At 37.0% G+C, this 20332-nt stretch overlaps 1 protein-coding gene across 6 annotated transcripts in view; it reads right to left on the bottom strand.

The window, feature by feature from the left end:
- The window catches only part of LRBA (LPS responsive beige-like anchor protein), a 369517-nt gene that overhangs the window by 41539 nt on the left and 307646 nt on the right, over nt 1–20332 (bottom strand). For 5 of the 6 annotated variants that reach the window (XM_054633381.2, XM_077176952.1, XM_077176953.1 and 2 more), the window contains 2 exons: nt 14043–14210; nt 145–234 (listed from right to left, as the gene is read on the bottom strand). In XM_054633381.2, the coding sequence (XP_054489356.2) occupies nt 145–234; nt 14043–14210 (258 nt within the window). Of the gene's footprint in view, nt 1–144; nt 235–1914; nt 2010–14042; nt 14211–20332 lie in introns of those variants that run through there. The other variant, XM_077176956.1, reaches the window with a different exon arrangement.

Below are 20332 nucleotides of genomic sequence, written 5' to 3'. Positions count from 1 at the left end.
CCAAATCGTAACTCATCTGCTGGTTTTAATAAAATAATTCCACAACCACATAAAAGCAAAGTGAAAGTGTCCAGTTCTGCAAAGGTAAGGTAGCAAAGGCAGCGAGCACAATGGCAGGTCACAAAGAGTTAACATGGCACTTACCACCTGCATGGCAGAACTTCTCGGAGGATGTGGTTCTATGAGCAGTTGGGAAGGGGTCTGTCCAAAACTTCGTATTTGAGCTTCCACCGCCTGGAAAAGGCACAGGCAGGTTTGCATGTTAAGAGGTGCTAATTACAGGCAATAGAACCATAACTGTCACCTGAAAATGTCATTCCACACTTCTGGCTTGTTTCATGTTGAAAATCAACCCCGTGTGTTCACTGTGGGGCTAAGTGCTTGGCACTGGTACTAAGAATGAGGTAATCATTTTAGTACTGTGGATGCTATTTCCATGAGAAACTCTGCAAAACCTCATCCTGCTCAATGATATTAAACAGAAACAAGCTATTATAATCAGAAACCCTCTTTATTGGCTCCATTTTTCCTTTCTAACACTGGCTTATCCTGTTTGCATCATAACTCAAAACCAAAAGTTAACTTTTAAAAAGTTTCTGCAGGTATTAAGTGTTGTACGCTAAACTCTGTTGCTTCATTTCACAGCAGTAACTAGAAGGAAAGCAATACCGAGCTTTTGTTCTTACTTCCAGGTTTATTCAAGAGTAAACAATATTAGGATGCATTAAACTACCAACAGCAAAACTACAGGAGAACATGAAGGCATAACACAAGGGGGTTTTTAAAGTTTATCTGTATCTTCAGCAACATGCTTTAGTACTTTCTTCATTTTCATTTCACATGAAAATATTATGTTTAGTGAATTCTTTAAAATAATTATGCTGAAACCTGTGAACTCATACTTCTTGCCCTAGGCATGTCCAGCTAATTTTCCATGCTGCCACCTCTTGGCCCACTAGTTTAAAGATAACATCAAGCAGCCAAAATTCAACAAGTTACTTCTTGTCATGTTGGTCCCCTGCACCATGCACAGAAACAGGCTGATAGTACAGAAAATCTCAAATCATTCAGCTTAGTTTATATCTCTTTCATTGTGAGCTTAACTAATCACCCTGCCTTTGCTGTGGACTAGCATGCTGTACATGGGCTGATGCCTCAGGTATTTTCCCCCAGTTCTTCTTTTTCATGGTTCAATCTTCCTCAATGCTCCTTACACCTACATTTCCTGGTCTATTTTAGCCACTACTTTAATTTTTGAGACAATGGAATAACACCAACGCTGACCTTACTCTTACAAACAACTATTTTTATATAATTATGAAGACCATTAGTAGGATATTCTCCTGTTACAAAAATAACAAAGCCAAAACTAGAATGCACCTGAGACCTTAAAATAATCATCCTCTTGATAGTAAACATGCCATCCAAAACACTTGACCTTATTATATTTGGCAGGGCTTTTGAATATCTCAACTCACCAGAGCAGGAGTCGAAATTAGTCTGTGAACAGATTCTAACACTTGCCCACTCTGGGAAGGACCATAATCTTCAAAGAACTGGTGAATAAGTTATCAAAAAGCTGGCTGAAATCTGACACACACATACAGTGTGATGCAGTGAGCACTTTTTGAGGAACAGCAGTATCAGACTCATGGAATACTAAAGCTCAGTAAGACCACGTGAGTCTCCTTCCTGCTGATGAGACACACCACATTAAAATTCAAATCAGGGGGTTTGTGACTCAAGATATCAAGGGAATCACAAAAACTTTGAGGTCTCTTAAGACATGAGGCATTAACAAATGAACTGGTCAGCAGCCCTACCCTCTCCATAAAATGCTGTTTGTTTCAAAACATGCAGATTTTAAAAAGATGTGCCCAAACTTACTTGCAGATTAAGCAGCATATTTTTACCAGCAAATGGGAATTCTGCCCTGCACTGAGGGTAGAACCAGAAGAATTCAGGAAAGAATATTCTTGAAAGACAACTCCCATGCCTTTCTTTTAGGACTGAGAAAAGATAAAGCAAGGAAATAATGAGCTTTAGATTTATTAATTTCCTTGTTTATTGACTTCTGATCAATACAGAAACTTTTGTTCCCAAATGCTCATGTTCAGCATTTAAACAGAGTCAGAATTTTTATCTCAACCTTGAAATCTGGTACGTCTTTTAATGCCCAATACTACCTCTGGAAACTATACACTTACATGGTGCCAACTGTGAGGGAAAATGATAAGAAGAAACACAAGATATCACATATTGATGCACAGTATTTCAATACATTTATCATTACAAGAGCTCAAACTGATGTAGACCAAGTATAAAATACTGTACTCAACCCGCCAGTCAAGAGGGACTGTCTGTTTTCACATAGTGTCTGTCAGACCTGGTGAAGCTGCTGACCAGTAGAACAATGGTTTTTCCAAACCCTGCCTCAGAGGATCACAAAGTCTCCATTTTCAGTCTTAACAGACACTGTTTACGATCTAGCTTGAGTTTGTCGTCTTTACTGGTGCCTTCAGAAATCCAAAAGAAATTTGAAGAACTGTTGAGTAAAGGCAACAACAACTGGACAAATATGTCTAGACATAGTGGCTAGACTTCAGAAAAAAATCTTCTGCATTCTTTCTGGTTACCATGAAAAAAAAAAGTAAAGGTTTTTCTTTTTAGTTTCCACATTTTGTAATAATGACCAAGAGAGTGTACTAGCAAGCCCAAATGGTTCTTTCCTTTTCCCAGATTATATTCAAAGTCAATCCAGATGTCAGCTCCACATTCTGATGTCTCAGTCAGAAGCATCACATACAGAAGGATGCAAGATGACCTCCCTCTGTCAGCAGAAATGTGATGGTGGAGCTGGAATCAATCTCCATCTCTCCGTTTATGTAACAGCAGAAAGAGCCACCAGATGCCACTCAGACTTTTGTTCAACTTGTCAAAGAAAATCAGGTAGGACCAGGGAATCTTTTTCTCAGAGATATAATTAGCATCTCCCTTGAAGAAAAGAACCTACCTACCATTCACCTGAGAAAATACAGTAAAATGCCCATCAGTCCTCCCTTCCTAGTGAATTATAGCCCACCCTCTAACTGAGCTTTCTTGAAAATAATTATTACCAGCATCAGCCAGTATTACTAAGAGACAGCTCCTCCAGCAGTAGAGGAGGGGCATGTGTTCTCACACTGCTGGATTCCTCTGGAGCACACAGCCATTCACATGACTGTAGGTAGAAACATTTGGGAAATTTGCACAACCAGTTTCACATCTATTAAGGACACCATATAACTGGTAAGACATACATAACCTTTGTTTGAAAGACATTTTTAGCTTGACAGACTCTTATCACTGAAAGCAAGATGTGTGCCACAAAGTAAAACATAGTGTCATTCCACATTTTATTTCAGTGTTTCTCAAATATCTAAGTAAAACAGCCTTTTTCCTGTTAATCATCTACAAACTCAAAAATTTAGTAAGGCCAGAATTGTTCCAGATGCTACAACAAGAAGCAATAAAATGAAACAAAGTAAGCAACATTTTACAATAATTCACACAGTATGCATCCCAAACACATACTTATGTAACACTGTATTTTGAATGTTAATTAATTTAGAAGAATGAAAGCCATAGGCAAATTTCCTAAGTTAACATTCACCTGATTTTACCCATTCCTAAAAAGCCTCCTAGGTTATCTCTTCCCTTGGGGTATGGGAAAGGGAAAAGGAGAATAGGGAAGCAAATTGAAGGAAGGAAAGTAAAGAACTTGAAAACTTGGCTTAGCTATAATGTAGTTCCTGGCCACTGTTTAGTATGGCTATTTCCAGTCTCTGAACTTACCCTCTCATCTAACTGTGAAGAAAGTTAATTCAACAATATGCAGTACCCATCAAATACGGCTGTAAATTTTTTGGGAAGGAGGGTGATGGGGAGGTTGAACATATGGATGCAGTTAAGGTAAAAACAGATGTTTGTTACTTTTCTTTGCAGCAACACTCAGAAACTAAGTCAAAATTGCTTTTTTTTCATGTTTATGTCTGAAAGAACTATAAAATTAAATATGAGGGAGGGCGGGTGGAGGGGGAGCTGCAGTGAGTGTCACAGAGAAAGAATGAAACGGTCTCCAGTTTTGAACTCAAATTCTCAAATGAAGGCCCATAACAGTTAAAAGGCAAGACATACACCATTTAACTCCAGATTTAAAGACCTTTAAAGGGACTAGCTCAGAGTTGCTTTCATCATGCCTCCTCAGACACCAAACACCAAACTGAGGAGTCCAGGGGCACAGCACATCCATGTTAAAATGCATGCCTTGGTCTGAGGGTACAACAAGCTACAACCTCCTCATTTGCTACAAAGAGGCTGCTCTCAGCTCCTTACAGTTCTGCACCAAAGTATTCCCAGTTACTTACCAAATCTCTACTATTTAGTTGCCAAACATTTGAAACCCCAGGTGAAATAACAGCATACATTGTAATATGTATTCTTTCAGCACACATGTCAGGGACAGAAAACGTTTTGGGTTCATCCTCCATCTTTCTGCCCAGTATTTATGTCCAGAAAATAACAGCCCTTGCAAAAGTAATTATTTTGGCTCTCTGCCGCTCCTACCTCACTTTTCAATATTCAAAAAGGTTTACACACATGTTCCTCAGTGATTTCTATTGGCTTGAGTGATATGCAATTATGATTACTTGCTTTCCCCTTCCTTCCACCCAGATGTTGCTTTAGAGCATCAGAGAACACAGACTGTTTGACAGGGAAGTTGAATGGCTCAGCGGCCAACCAAGGAGCTCCTTTCCCCATGGACAATGATTAAAATCCAGCTCTGGTAACAAGTGATCAGAAAACCTCCTCTGATCAGAGAGAGCCACTTACACCCCTACAGGAATATTCCTATTTGAATTCCTCTAGGACTACAGGAATATAGATAACACTAGCCAGAGAGCAAGCACAATTCATAACAACAGATAAAATTGCTGAAAAGAGGCACAAGATTGCAAAGAGAAGCTCTTTGTAGCACCATCTCCCTTGTTTCCTAACAATCCCCATTAGATCAAGATTGTGAAAAATGGGCAAAATGCTTTTCTAACAGAGGCAATGTATATGCTGGCTGACTGTACACCTGCCCTGGGGATATTGCACTACACTTGACCCAAGGAAAACATACAGTGCTCAAATGTTAGTATCATAAATTCACACACTCCCATTTGCTATTTTAAAAATAAAACGAGCAGTCTAGTTTCTTCATGTCAAACCAGAAAATTATTTCTCTTGTTTTGACTTCACAAATCAAACATTTTGTTCTGAATCACTTCCATATTTTGTTTTCTCATTTCACTATTCACTTAATATACTGATTTAAGAAAATTGTGTGTGCTAACTTTGAAATCTAACAAATAGCAGGGAAGAGAATGGAGCAGAAGAAAGGCTAAAGAAAAGACACTACAAGACCAAGAGCTACCTATTGTTCTCTAGGTGTCATTAAACCTGACTGCAGAATGTTTGTGATGTACCCTCTGCTAACCGAGCAGAATGCAGGCCCCTGTTGCTGCCCTGTAATGCAGGTACAGCTCCGAGCCCAGCACCTCAGGGTTATGGCTCCAGAGCCGAAGCGTGGGCAGAAATACTGTCAGCAGCCTGCAGAGAGGGGCCTTATTAGGGCACACGAGCAACTTGGGATGGAGCAAAAAGTGCACAACCTCAGCCTGTGTGTTAGCAAGGTCTGTAACAAAACCATGGGCCTCATTACACAAAAAAACTACAGATACATCAATCTGTAAATCTACAGAAAGCCATCAAATAGAAATTCAGCATTTTTTCCTTCCTTCTTTTTACCTTCCTTGTAAGAACTATATCTGCTGCCTAAGATATTTCTTTCTTCTTATCACCCCCCAGTTTCACCTCCTTCTGCCTGAAAATACCTGACTTCTGAAAATACCAGAATTGTCTGGAGATTGGTTACTGGTCTAACCACTTGTTGTTTATAAAATCCATATTACAGATATATGGATGGGAAGGGGTTACCCTAAGCAGGATTACTTTTTTTCCTCAAGCTGTTTGAAATCAATATATGAATAATACATTATCCTGTTCACATCAGAAAAGTGGAGAAAAGAGAATTGCATAGGATGCCTTCCACCACATCTTTACAAACAAAAACACTAAACCAGCTCTTAAACTACATTAAGGATTTTTCTGTGAGAAAAAAGAAAAAATGAAATCTTTTTGTCCAGACAAATCAGAGTGACAATTACATGGCACTCATTACAATAAAACAGGAAGTAATCACAGTTTGTGAGAATACAAATAGAAGCCCCTCAGGGCCGTGCAAGTTGCCCCAGTCTGCATATATACATTCCAGGCATATTAAACAGAGGCAGAGCCCGGCCTGGCTGCAATCTCCAGCTCACGCAGCTGTCCGTCTACTGCAGCGTAATCCCAGCTGCCAATCTGAAAGAAACCAGTTAGTCAGACCAGACACAACCAACAGAAACAAATGTCACTCAATAATGTTCAGAGGCTCTGGGTTCATGGATAATTTCAAACAGTATCTCTGTCTGGAACATTGATGTGCTCATTCAAAACACCTAAATCTTTGGCTACTGGAAAGAAGCAGATAAAAAGCACTAGAACTACAAAAACAGGTCTGGTAGTACTTCAAAGAGACTGACAAAATAAAATGGGAAAAGAGTCTAAAAGGAGAGTAAAGATCAATTTAAGGACCTGCAAATAAAACTGGAGTCAATACAAGCAAAAGCCTAAGCTGCTCTGGAATTAGTTTTTTAAAATACAACAGTTTCTGTTTTATTTGAGCACCACAACCAAAACTGCTTCCCACTTCTCTTTTCTGTGGCAGCTAAAGATTCAAGAGAGCAAATCAGTGCTTTCATTTCAAATCAATAATTATCACAGAAAAAGTAGTGGCACTGCCATGCACAACACCCTCAAACTTCAATCTCTGGCATTATTCATTTTCTTCTCTAAATAGCTAAACAATCCCGAATTTTCTTATATTAAACTTTTTCCTCTGGAAAAAAGCAATCAATTCCAATTTGTTAATGGTCCACAGTATTTCCTAAACATTGATGTCATCTCTATTTATTAAATAAAAAAGCTTCATTAAAATAAAACATTTCAATCTGAAGGAGGTTAATACACAGATGTCAAAATCCAAAATGTAGTGGTCTTTAAACTATCTTCTCTGATCACCTTTCAGAATCTGTAACAATTGTGAAAAAGAACAAAACAACTTCTTTTCTTAAGCTATGAAATACATTTATTAAATCCCTCATAACTACTACCTGCAAGACCAAACTTGCTGTTTCCAAACTATAGGTGCAAAGCTATCTCAGGGCTTTCTACTGCAACAAATGAATTTTTTCTTGTTATTTAATCGAATGTAGCATTTAACTGAGGCTTGACTTTTAGATAACTGCTTGAGGAAAACACCTCTGGCAGGACCACAAGCTTTCTCACTCAAGCAGCAGCTATTTATAAATATAACTAATAATTAAAATAACAAATTTGGGTAAGTAAACACCACACACATCTACGGCCACAGTGGGAACACTGATGCCTAGGTTAGAGACCCTGGGCTGCAACAAGGACAGAGAATGAAAATATTCCAAACAAAAATATTTAGTTTCCCAATTACTATGGAAGTCAATACAGAGACCATTCTGACAGCATAAAGAGGCTGCAAATAATCAAAGCATGTTGATGACACAAAAAATTCCTGTTCACTTCCATGTTTCTTTCAAGGCTAAATGACTTGGTGTATAACTATAGCTATTATATACAAGTATATCTCATCCTTTCCACATATGGAAGAGGAAAAAGTAATTTAAAAATAGAAACAATTTCTATCAAAAGGAGTTATTTTTGAAGCATTATGAATATCACTTTTATCCATACTTTATTTACCTTTCTATTACTCTTTCTTATTTAACCCTAGCCAACAAACATGTCAGCTAAGACTGACCAGCCAGGCACAAATGAAAACGTAAGGAGCCCAGGGGGTCTCAAGACCTCTCTGGCTCTTATAGATCCTCAAGATAGGTCAAGCAAGAGGTGAGGGAACTGACTGTGCTGAAAATTTCTATCCCTTGAATTTCAATCAAAGGCTGAGTGAAAAAAGTACACAGAGCTGAAGAACTAATTCACATGTGTTACCTCCTTCCAAAAAACTTTACTACTTCCTGCCAGTTTTTTAAATCCTTATACATGGAGCATCCCAGTCCTAATTTAATTAACTCTTAAAATATCTCTTCTTTTTTTGCTGGATAGAGAAGCAGAATCAGCAGGTAAAATTACAATCTACCCTGCAATGAAGACTAAAAGAGAACAAGGTCAAACATTTTTCTGGATCAGAACCCAGCTGAATATTTTTCATGTCTGTTTGTAAGCATTGTAGTAAATATGTAAGCTAAGACAAAGGGCAATAAATCCCCATTCATCACATCAAACTCCAGGCTGAATGGAATCAAAGGAGTGCCACACCTCCCAGATAACTGCAGTAACCACTTATACTCATTTTGCTTGTTTACTCCAACACCACAAGCAGGTCACAGTGTGAGCAGAGATGTGAGAACTAATAGGTAACTGATACAAACGGGTGGCAGGAGTGGTGCTCCTGTTATTTAACGCTCCTTTCACCAGAAGGAAATACTGCATCCTTTCATGGGAAAGGCCTGATGCCCAGGCAAGCTGATTTCATTGAGCAGTGGTACCTGCCCTCACAGGAGGCCCTGCCTCTGTTGCACACTCCTACCATGGGTACCGCCCCAGGAATAGACCAAGGCATTGGCCTGGATGCATTGCCAAGTCCACATCTCCTTAGCCATTAAATCACTGCACAATCCTTTAAATACAGCCTTCTTAATTCCAGTTCCATACAGGGGTATTTTAATACAGATTTGCAATTAAAATGAGACCAATGTCAAACATTTATTTGGCTTTTCCCACGATTCCCATGCTGTACAACACCAAACATGCCATCTGTGCAGCACACTTCCAGCCAGAGACAATTCAAAGATGGTTTCTACAGTACTTCGAATGTTGCCTGAGTGAATTTTTTACTTACCGAATACAGCACATGGAAATTTACTGCTCTGTGACAGTTATTTTATAACCATTTTATCCTACATTTTAAAACTCATCACAGCCACAACAAGGACTGTTGCCCAACCTGTCAAATCCAGACTGGTCATTTTCCCAACTATTTAGTAAATGTTAACTATGTTATAAATACAAATCGTGTTTATACTCTGTGAAAGATTCACTGTTGTCAGGGTTCTCCACTCCAGCTAAGCTAGAGCTGAAATATGCTATTAACTCCCACCATGACCAGACCTAAAGAAGAGGCCAAAAAATGCTTTCTCTGGGATAAGATATCAGATCTGCTACTGCTGTCATGAAACTGGGGTCATGTAAACTAAACATTCTTGTAACTTCTTTTGGGCACAGAAGTCTTTCAAACTGTAAATATTTAAAAATAAAGTAAGACTCGTAAGAGATAGACCTAAGATGCATAAAACTTACCCAAAGATATTAATCTTAAATAACATTTAAAAGCTATTATCCATTAAACAATTTATCCCATATGCCTTAAAACTGAAAATAAAAGAATTATCTTTTTTATATATATAATCAGAAGTGTCACATTCAAATACCAAGTCAAATGCTATGTCGAAGCTGATTCTTCATATTTTTGAAACTCCTCAGTTCATATGGAAATGAAATATCACCAATAGAAAGAAATGTGCCAAAAAATGGAGAAAGCTTGCTTCCTAATGTTAAACAGACACCTTCATGAAACAAAAAGGCAGCTTCTCTTCAGAGGAAGAAGTACAAAACAACAGAACCATCTAAGGCTAAAAGCAAATCACTCGATGTTATTTAATGGGACTTATTCTTGTGTTTTTAGAGATATTATTGCTAATTTAAAAATTATTAGTCTTCCTTAATTGCTGACTTCAAAGATCATATCAGATGGTTTTGTTTTGGTTTTTTTTTTTTTCAAATGTGGCTTTTTGATAAGCATGGTATAAAATTCAGGGTGCTTCCTGAAGGGTAAGGAAGTAAAAATCCTACATACAAATACCATTTGTACTTCCTGTACAAATCAAGGATGCATTCTCCAAATAATATTTCATCTTCCTGCTACTAACTTTGTTTCTTTTCTTTGCTTTTATCCAGTGTTTACACTAACTACATAGGATATCAGTGGAGAAATGTACTTTTAAGTAGTAACTAAGGACAGACCACATTCATGTCGTCCTTTCTTACACTAAGCCAGAGACAAGAGGAATTTCTGTTCTTCTGACCAACACTGATGAAATACCCACCAATCAGTCCTAGATACAAATTATTTTGTATGCATTGTGCTTCAGCTCCTAATCAGTCACTTGTCTGAGCGACTTAGATCTAATTCTACTTTTTTTTTTCACTCCATTCTTGGACAGCTATGGCAAAAAGAGAGCAGAATTTGTGATAAGAAGGTGCTGTGAATTCTCTCCAGAACAGCTGGATGACATTTGTCTGTGCTAAATGACTCCTTGCCCCTTCCATCCAGGCAAAAAAAGAGCTCTTCCACAGCAGATCTTGTGATTGGGAGTTCCACAGATCAAAACGTGGTGCTCAAGAGCAAGTCAACAGAAGGCAGTGACACAGCAGAGCTCTGCTGGCAAATGCAGTGTTTTTCACCAGGATATTTACTGCTTGCCCACTGAACAGCAACTTCCCTCTGCAGCTGTCACCTCCTTCGGCAAAACACACAAGGAGCAGAGTCAATGACAGCACTACCAAAATGCTTGGAGGGGAAGAGGAGGAGGAAGGAATGGTCTCTGCAGGATGAGCAGTGCACCAGTATGCCAGCAGGGATACTGGATCCCTTGCCTTGCTTCTCCTGGCTGCAGCTCCCTTCCCCCACTGGCTGCGACTCAAACCCCTCTCTCTTGATCTACTCCCCTCCCCCTGAGATTTGCCTTTGAATTATGCAAGCTTTGCACTCCCCAGGGTTTATCTGCCAAAAGGTAGCATGTGGCCCATGGTTTGCATTTTAGTTTAAAATTTGCTATTATGGCAGTCAGATCCTTTCAAAATACTTTACTTCCTTTATTCCCATAGGCAGAAAGAATGGCAGGAAAAAATTGTTCACAGCAATATAAGAGGATGTAAAAGTTCTACGTTTTCAGTTAGAAAAAAAAAAAGGTGGAATATGGTTTTAATCAAGTAGTTTTCCTTCCTAGACGAGTACTTCCTTCTTGTAATATATATAACCTGACTGCCTATAAAAATAAAGGTGCCAGTCGGAGCCATTTAGGAGACCTAAGGAAATTCTGCATTAACCTACACCCCTCCACTCCTCAGTGCCTTCCACCATTGTTCTGTGTGTGGCCTCTTTGATGAGTTAGGTCACCAATACCCATGTATATATCTGTGGAGATACCTCAGAAACACATGCATCATAGGCCTCTCATTGCTGATGTGGTACAGGCTCAGCACTATCTATGTGGGGAAATTGCCAAGGTTTAAGCACTTGCTATTATTTCCATATGATACCTAAAAGCCTCAATAACTTGCAGCTCTCAGATTATACAGCAGCTTCTCTTTGGTTTAGGTTTGCAAAATAAATACCTCTTCTGATACAACTGTCAAGATTTAAAAACCCAAACCTGAATCGTATCAAGAGGAAAAAGCTAAATAATCATTTTTGAAACCAAGAAATCCAGTTTAATACTTGCCTGATAAAAAGATACTCAGTCTGAGGTGCTGTGCCTGCCTAATAATACTGTAAATTGTCCACATCAGAAATTCATTTGAGTTCTAACTAGGAATTTGGTGGAGAAAAGAGGAGATATTTTTTGGTAGGCTGACTGAAGGAGAAAAATAAATGCTGATTGAAGCTGCTTGGTAACACAGAATGTTAGCACAGGTCCTCAGGGAGGCGGATTAGCAAGCAGGAAGAAGGTGAGGCTGTCAAAGGTGCATGATAAATTCATTTAGCACATAGATATAGAATGATTATGCACATAGAAATACACACAAACAGATTTTTCATTACTTTCATCTCTACCCACAAGTAAAATCACAGTAAGCCACTATTGGTGATAAGTCATTAAATTTCTGCAGTATCAGTATTGCATCAGAGCTGATCATATGTGCCATTTAAAATTACATGTTCACATTTACATAATAATAAATACACATTACAAAGCACATGTAAATGGCAAGGGATACCTAACTAAACAGGAGACCTTTCACTGTTTTAGTGGCATACTTAAAAATCCTGAAAAATAAATATATTCCATCGGGCAAATCCTTCTAGCAACTCAGAACAAAAGTGCTACAAGACACAATTCATTCTGCTGTCTGCATTCATCAGTGTGTATTTTTGACACCATCAGTGGTGTTTCAAAATTCTGCTGCTGCTAAGCTACTCCACTATTGTGAACTCAACAACACTACAATTCTCCCTCTCCTGTTTTCATTTTTTAGTCAGTTCAGGCAGCACAGAACAATCAAAAATAAGAAACATTGTGGCAAAGTACTATAAAAAAAAATGTGACAAATTCAAAATATTTGGTAACAAAGTGAATGCCTTGCTGAGATGATCCACACTTCCAAACATTTGTAACTACCCTGATCCTAAATTTTTTCAGGCTGTAACACAAGTAAAACAGATCACAATAAATGTGATAAAAGAACTGTTCAAGAAAAATTTAAATCACACAAAAACTGTGTGTGGAGATTGCTACTTTCACCAGTGTTACTTCAATTCTTAGTTTAATAAATAAAGGTTCAATGATGGTTCATTTAATAACAAAATTTAGAACAATTTCAATTTACATACAATACCCAGCCTACATTTCAGCTCACACTTTAACCAATCACTTCAAGAGTCTAATAAATACTCGTAAAAGGTAAGAATAATTCCATGCCAATGTAGAGTGAACAAATTCACTATCAGTGAATTGAAAAGATGTCATAGTGAACAACTACTAGATGACTCTTGGGTCAACACTTTTTCCAAACCCAGATGCCATTTTGTCTTGTAAGCCATGTGTCCCAATATCCCTCTTCTTAGCTCGATTAACAGTATTTATGTGCAACACATGTATTTTAGGTTTAAATAGACTAAGATGCAGTTTGCAGACTGATGGCAAGCCATGTAACGACAACATTGAGCCATCACTTTGGTATTAAGACAGTCCCTGTGTCACCTCTAAATAAAACAGTTGATAAGATTCATATTGCTTTGTTTTCATGGACTCTAAATATTTTATAACAAGGTACCACTTACATTTATTCTATAATTAATATACTTGCAGCTACACTTGGTACCAATACAGTGTCTGAAGAGAGGACATAAAATCAATCAAAAATCTATTTTAATCATGCCACCCTGCTGTTTTTTAAAGAACTGGTTTAGGTGTAGAGGAGGAACTTTCAAGCACACAATATTCTGTGAGATACTTTCGCAAATAGATTTTCTGAATGATGCTGAGTCTGAGTAAAGCTACTGATCTTTGCAATGCTGAAATATTTTCTTTTGTATCTGAAAAACACAGGCCAGGTTATTTTAATTTGATAGCAAACCTAATAAAGTATCTGAGGCTACAAAAGTCTGATGTTTGCTACATATGCAAGACTGCACTTCACTGTTAAAAAGTGCAGAAGTAAATTCAGAAGCACAAGCCAAATCAAGGTTGTTCACTGCCACTAAGATCCAGTATCAGGGAACAAAATGACTGAACTCAGCAACTGAAGCAATCCTTGAACTTTTATTTTTATACTGGCATCCAGCTTGGGCTGAAATCCAGGTGCACAAAGTTTAAGAACAACTTGCATCCTTGTTCTATTAATTCTGCATGCTGTGACAACTGGTTCAGGCACCTTGCATTTGACTGGCCTGTGGCCAAACCACAAGAAAACACAAAGAAATTGAACATTCACCAGAAGCCTTGAACAATGTGGAGTCTTTACAGTTTCAACACTGCAGTGGTAAATGAAGCCTTTTCTGTATTTATAAAGTACAAACTTACCTCCCTCAGTACAGAATCCGTTATTGAACTTAAATTAACAGCTCCTTCATAAGTCAAATAGTAGAATACATTCAGGGACCTAACAGCCTCTGGCCCTTGCTGTTTGTAGCCAAAAATCAGATCAATCCACTGGTGAAGCTGGCAGGAGACAAACTCACTTTCTAATGCCTGTGAAAAAAAAACACACACAAAACACAAATTTGAGTTTGCCAGATAGTCATCATTTGGTAGTAGCAGGAGCATTTTTGTTTTATAGCATGCCAAATTATCTTAACAAATCTAAACACAGAATTGGTAAGAGTATTTTAGACACTCTATCCAGAAAAAGGTGGGCCTTGTGATAGATACCAGAGTCTCATGCCTTACCTCCCACTTACTGAGATCTCACTTTTTAAACTCTGATATGGAAAAAAAGAGAAAAAAGCAGTAACTGGAAAGTATTTGTGCATTTACACACAGACAGGCTATGTTTTTATGAACTCTCAAAATGAAATTGTGCTGTCCTGTGTGATCTGCATGCTGAATAACAACAGCAGGATTATCTGATTCTGACAGCCAGAGAGAAGATTGATAGAATTTGGGAAACAGGACTAACTAGCCAGGGATGCTAGGGCAAAAATTTTTTAACAGGATAAAATATCAAACTGCCACCACTTTCACGTATTTCTTGTGTACAAACCTATACAGAGTGCTATGCTGAATGATTAAGCTGCTTTCCTGAAGATGTTAACTAGTTACAAGCCAATCCCCAAGACAAGAGCATCCAAAAATCGCTATATTTAAAGGTAACCTAAAATCATTGCCATCTAAAGAGTTAATCTATGTAAATTAAATCACTATCAGGATTTCTTTTTCCTATTTTATACCGAGGATTCAATGTATTTCTGATTTGAATTACCAAATGAAAAAGCATAACAAACAGATATTCTCTTCATCTAGCAAAATGGATGGCATTTTCCTTGCAAAGGAAATTCCTAATTTTGAGCAGAGGAAGTTGAAATTAATCGGGAAACCAAGGAAATCACTCTGCAATTTGCACACAAAAATGATGGGTTTGTTTCATTAACCGATGCCTGAAAACAACATTTAAATTGACACATAAAACCAGCAATTGTCTTAATTTGTGTGGTGCACTCCACACAAAAGCCCTAAATATGTTCAAATTAGAGCAAGCTGCTTGATTGTCACTGCAGCCTCATGTCATATTAATGCATGACAAACATTAAACCATACACTTAAATGGCAATTTATATCATTTAAATGTTTACTGCCACTCCAGATCATCACTCATTTAAATGTGACTTTCTGACAGCTAATTTCAGTTAATTTTCCTCGATTCACTTAATTAGAACTTTCAATCAAGAAAAGACCTGTACATATCTTAGACATCATATCATTCTTTTTTTGTTATTACTTTTATTAGGATACTGAATTGCTGAAAGCATTCTTTAAAATGAATCACCACACAGTAGAATATCTGTTGGGATGATCATATAGCAATACCATACAACATATATGCTTAGCCGGGACTTTTTTTCCTTTTTAATTTAAAAAACACCCAATATTTAGACGCAGACACACAATTAAAACTATAAAAAACCACAAGCAGGCCAATTAAAAATTAATGATTTCAAAATTGTTTAATAAGATAAAACCAGTCAGGAGTCTCATGAGTGTCCATAATACTGCAATGTGCAGCCATAAAATTCTACAGGGCTCAGCAAATTACAATGATAAGAATTAATTTTCGTGCTATCCTGCTAAAAATAAAATTAACCCAGGAACATACTTACTGTTATCATTATAACTAACACCAAGAAAACAAGAATGTTAGGAAATTGAGATTTTTTTATAGGTACAGGAGTAAATATTCAGAATGTGTTGAAGTTATTCATATTCTCCTTTTTTACAAAAGTTAGATTTTCCATGAGTCATATTACCCTCACAAAGCACTTGGACTTGAATAATTAAAGGAATTCCACTGCGAGTTCCTTAGATTAGTGTCTGTATAAATGTGATTTTTTTTTCCTTTAAAAGCAAAACTAGAACACTTTGCCTTCTCAGGGAATGGTTGGGAGTCACCCTGATCTCACTTTTCTTTTTCAAATTTGAAGTTAGTTTGCATTTGAAATTTTTACAGATTCAACAGCAAATTTTTTTTTTCCTTATTAAGCCATTTTAAAATCTTCTTAGCTGCTTAATCCCAAGTGAAAGAGCTAACTGAAAACCAGCTACAGTCAGCATCAGGACCTTGAAGGACAGACCAAACAGCACACAAATTCAAAGGCCAAATAAGCTTGCCTAGTATTTCATGTTCACAGTTAAGCTTTTGGTTAGAGGGAAGTGCTAATGCTATGACATAATCAATGGGGGAACAATAATTAACAGCTTGTCTAATGACTAAAGAACAGAGTTCCAAGGAAAACAACACCATGTGCTGGATAAGTGTGATGCACTTTGCACTGGTATATTTAAATATGGGTCCTCCTTAGAAAGCATCTGAGAAATAAAGACATTGCAATTTGCAGAAATATTTGGTTATAAAAAGAAGGGTGTTTGCACTGTTTATTGTTTTTAAACGCTGTTGTTGGCATTTACCTCTTGCAAACCTAAGCCAAGCCTATTGATGGTTCAGCACTTAGGATTACTTCAGCCTCAACTTCACTTAGGACAGGCAGCGCTCGTTAAGGCTCGAGTTAAACCCAGCATGCAGCCATGGGACACGAACATCCTTCCATGCTGCTCCTGGAGCAAACCAAGGAATTGCCAGCACCCCCAGGGCAGAGTGAGCTCGTTGCTCACCCTGTGCTCTCAGGGAAATAAGTACAACAAGGAAATCCCCAAAAATGTCCAGCACATAAAGCAATACCCAAAACCATTGGGTTATTGTGAAATGAATCAAGGACTAATGTCCAACTGTTAACAGACCAAACAAGCCCATGGAAAGGCAGTCACGTAAAGCCACATACAGATTGTCAATTCTGTCCACAGGGGACTCATATTAACTTTGACAAACTGTCTTGGGGCTGATATCTGTTTCTTTAATGAGATCTATTAGGCAGAGACTAAAACACTTGAGATATGCTAAAAAGTACAGTATGCAGATGTCAAACACAAACACCTATTAGTAACTTTCATTTCTCTATTCCCAAGGTAGAAACACTTCAGACACATCAACAAATAGAAGCTTTGATCTAACTAAGAAATTTTAGTTTATTCATAAATACTTTTTGAATGCACAATCTCTTTAGTGATGTCACTAAATATGTGCAGTCAAAACTATCTTATTGTGAAAAACTCACTATTTTATGAGCATCTTTTTCTGTCCTGTTTTCTGAAAGAATTGAACAGAGAATAATTTACTGCTGGCAACCAAAGACTAACATCAGTCTAATACTAATACAAATTATTTGGGAGAAAAAGGATGGAACAACAGAAAACACGAAACTAGCAGGCTGGGAACAATTTTTCCTTTGTCCAGTATAGATTTTCTAAAGATTTATCATGATATACTTTCCCAAACAATATTATACCTTTGGAATCAAGATTTGTAAGTTTGAAGTGACTACTATGGCTTTGGCCTTCTACTTTTATTTCTGCTTTAGATTTTATGCAGTGACATACCGCATATGAAGTGATGTCTATTAAAAATGAATATATTTTGTGCTTGAGTTTGGGATGTTCTAACGCTGAAATTAGATGAAAGGTTTAACTGCATTTTTTTTCATTAGCACAGATATATATTCATAGTCAAGCTATTCAGAAATAAATTACAGACTTACTTGCCTTATTCGTATGCTGATTAAGCAAAGTAATTTTGAGGCACAGCATAAAGCATGCATGCAACTCTTATTTGAATGACAGAAAAAGTGTCCAACCCATACAAAATGTGGTTTATGAAATGTTAAAATGAAAGGAGAAACTTTGCTGAGAAACCAAAATTGCTTGTACATGAATAATCTTTCCTATTTATTCAATTAAAAAAAAAAAAAACAACCAAAAAAACCCCAAACAACCAAACTAACAAACCCAGGAATACACTTCACCAGCAAGTAAGAAATAAATCTCAAGTAAAAATAATTGCCTGTTACCTTTAATGGACTAAACATTTTAATTCCCCTCTGGAAGAATTTCCTCTGAAATGCTTAAAATGGAGTCTCTTTTATGTTCCACTTGGAAAATATTTATGTATGAACAGAAAAGCACGAATTAGGATTTCACACATTTTTTAGCAAAACCACAACTTTCAGGTGAAAAATACTCTTCTTAAACACGACAAAAAACCTGCATGACTGCAGCAGCAGGGAAGGACTTTAAACTAATACGTGTTCTGGCTTAGAAATACGTGTGTGCACATTCATTCAAAACAAAACCCCAAACCCACCAAAACTAAACAACTGGAATGATGTTTGCATGTTCAGGCTTTCAGACACAAGTTGGTAATGCTGCCTTAACATTGATATATGACCTTTGTAAGTTGAAGAAGGCTGGTTTTTTCAGCCTAATTAGAACTGTTTCAAATTTTCTTGCTAAATATATGATAGAAAGTCCTTTCAACTTTTTTTTTTTATTCTAGAGTTTCTTTTCACATCAGCCTTGTTCCAATCAAAATATGTTTTGAATTAAATTATTTTGATTCAATATGGGGATCACATTTCACTTCTAAGATTTAAAGTTCGAAAAGGAAAAGTTTAGGCTGTTCAAACAAAGCAAATGCAGCCACTTTGCGGAAAGCTATTTCACATTTACCAAGACTGACAAATTGTTTGTGTGCACCATTAGGTCTAGTTTCTGCAATAGTTGCCAGATTTCCTGTCCTCCTAATAACATATTAACTCTACAAGTGCTGGCTTTATCTTTAGGTTTTTCAGTAATCTATTGGATTTAAAAAGTAAATTATGAAATCCACTTTCACCAGTGACACTGTTTGATCACAGGGGTACACATATCTGAGAATTAAGATCTATATAAAGTTATTTGAAAGATACAGACTTCAGGGCTGCCTTGAGGATATCAGAAGGAAGAGGACAGCAAACGTACTAAGCAGAAAACTAACTCCATGTTCTGCATGAGGTAACACAAATTTCAAATGGATGAAAGGGACATCAAAACAATTTACATGATTGGTGGTTTTTTACTTGGTAAGTAACTGTTTCAACCAAATGCATTTAGTTTTGCTTACTGTATTTTACAAATTGTTTTAAGCATGAGATAATTAAGAAACTGAGCATTACTTACAGAAAAAAAATAACTGTTTCATTTTTCCTTTGTGTGTGCCTGTGCTACAGAAAGGCACTGCCAATTCTTCATCACTGTTGTAACAAAAGTGGGCATTTTACTTTATTTCTCTACTTGGTTAGTGATACCAGGATAAAGTACTCTGGAAAATACAGTCCTAATAAAACATTTAACTTAGTTGCTTTACTGAAGACAACTGATCTTGTAGAAAAAAGGATATCAGCAATTTGAGAAGCTCAGACACAAGAGATCTGTGGAAGATTAACTTCCCTTCCTCTGTTCCTTCTTCTCTGTATTTAAGATTAAGCTAGTAATTATTAACAAAAAAGGAAATTTGCATAATAGTGTAACTTACTGAAATTTTGTGACAAGGTATATTCTGCATGAGCAGCATGTAAACAAAGAAAAATATTTTGCAATGCAATTATTCAAACTCCTATCTGAGTTAATGTCATTATTACCAAAATAAGAGTAGCATGTTTAGCCAAAGAATCTTAAGTGCTTTTTTTATCTTTTGGTCATTTCTATATTGAGTCTACAACATTAATCCTGTAGTTTAAATGGAAAAGTCAGACAGCTGCTACACATTTTATAAAATGAAAATTGCATCTCCTTTGAAATTCAGCTTTATTCTCAACTGAAATGTCTATTATTAGATGCCAGGAATAAAAGATTTTTAAAAATATGAAAAAACTGCACTGGAGCATTTGTAGTTACTCTTTCCATCAAGGGCAGTGATCACTTTTAAAATATTTCTCAGTATATCCTTGATAACCTGCAAATTTGAGAGAAATATTTTAAGGCAGAACTGCTACAATCTTCCACGAGCAGTTTATGAACAGAACAAATGATGCATTTTTATTCCTAAGTTTCAAAGTTTAGACATCTACCTTAGGTGTTGCCTTACCTCAGTTGTTCACAAATTCATGGTTGTTACAATGCTAACTTCCCTACTGGAAAAATGAGTGGGCAAAACCTGTCTTAGCCCACTGGCTCCATCAGTAAACAGATGTTTTCCAAAAGGTGTCCCAAGAATGGCCCTGTCCCAACTG

Source organism: Agelaius phoeniceus, chromosome 4, assembly GCF_051311805.1.
Source record: "Agelaius phoeniceus isolate bAgePho1 chromosome 4, bAgePho1.hap1, whole genome shotgun sequence".
NCBI classification, from domain to species: domain Eukaryota; kingdom Metazoa; phylum Chordata; class Aves; order Passeriformes; family Icteridae; genus Agelaius; species Agelaius phoeniceus.
The sequence above is the reverse complement of the archived record's forward strand: the minus strand, read 5'-3'. Positions and strand labels throughout refer to the sequence as shown.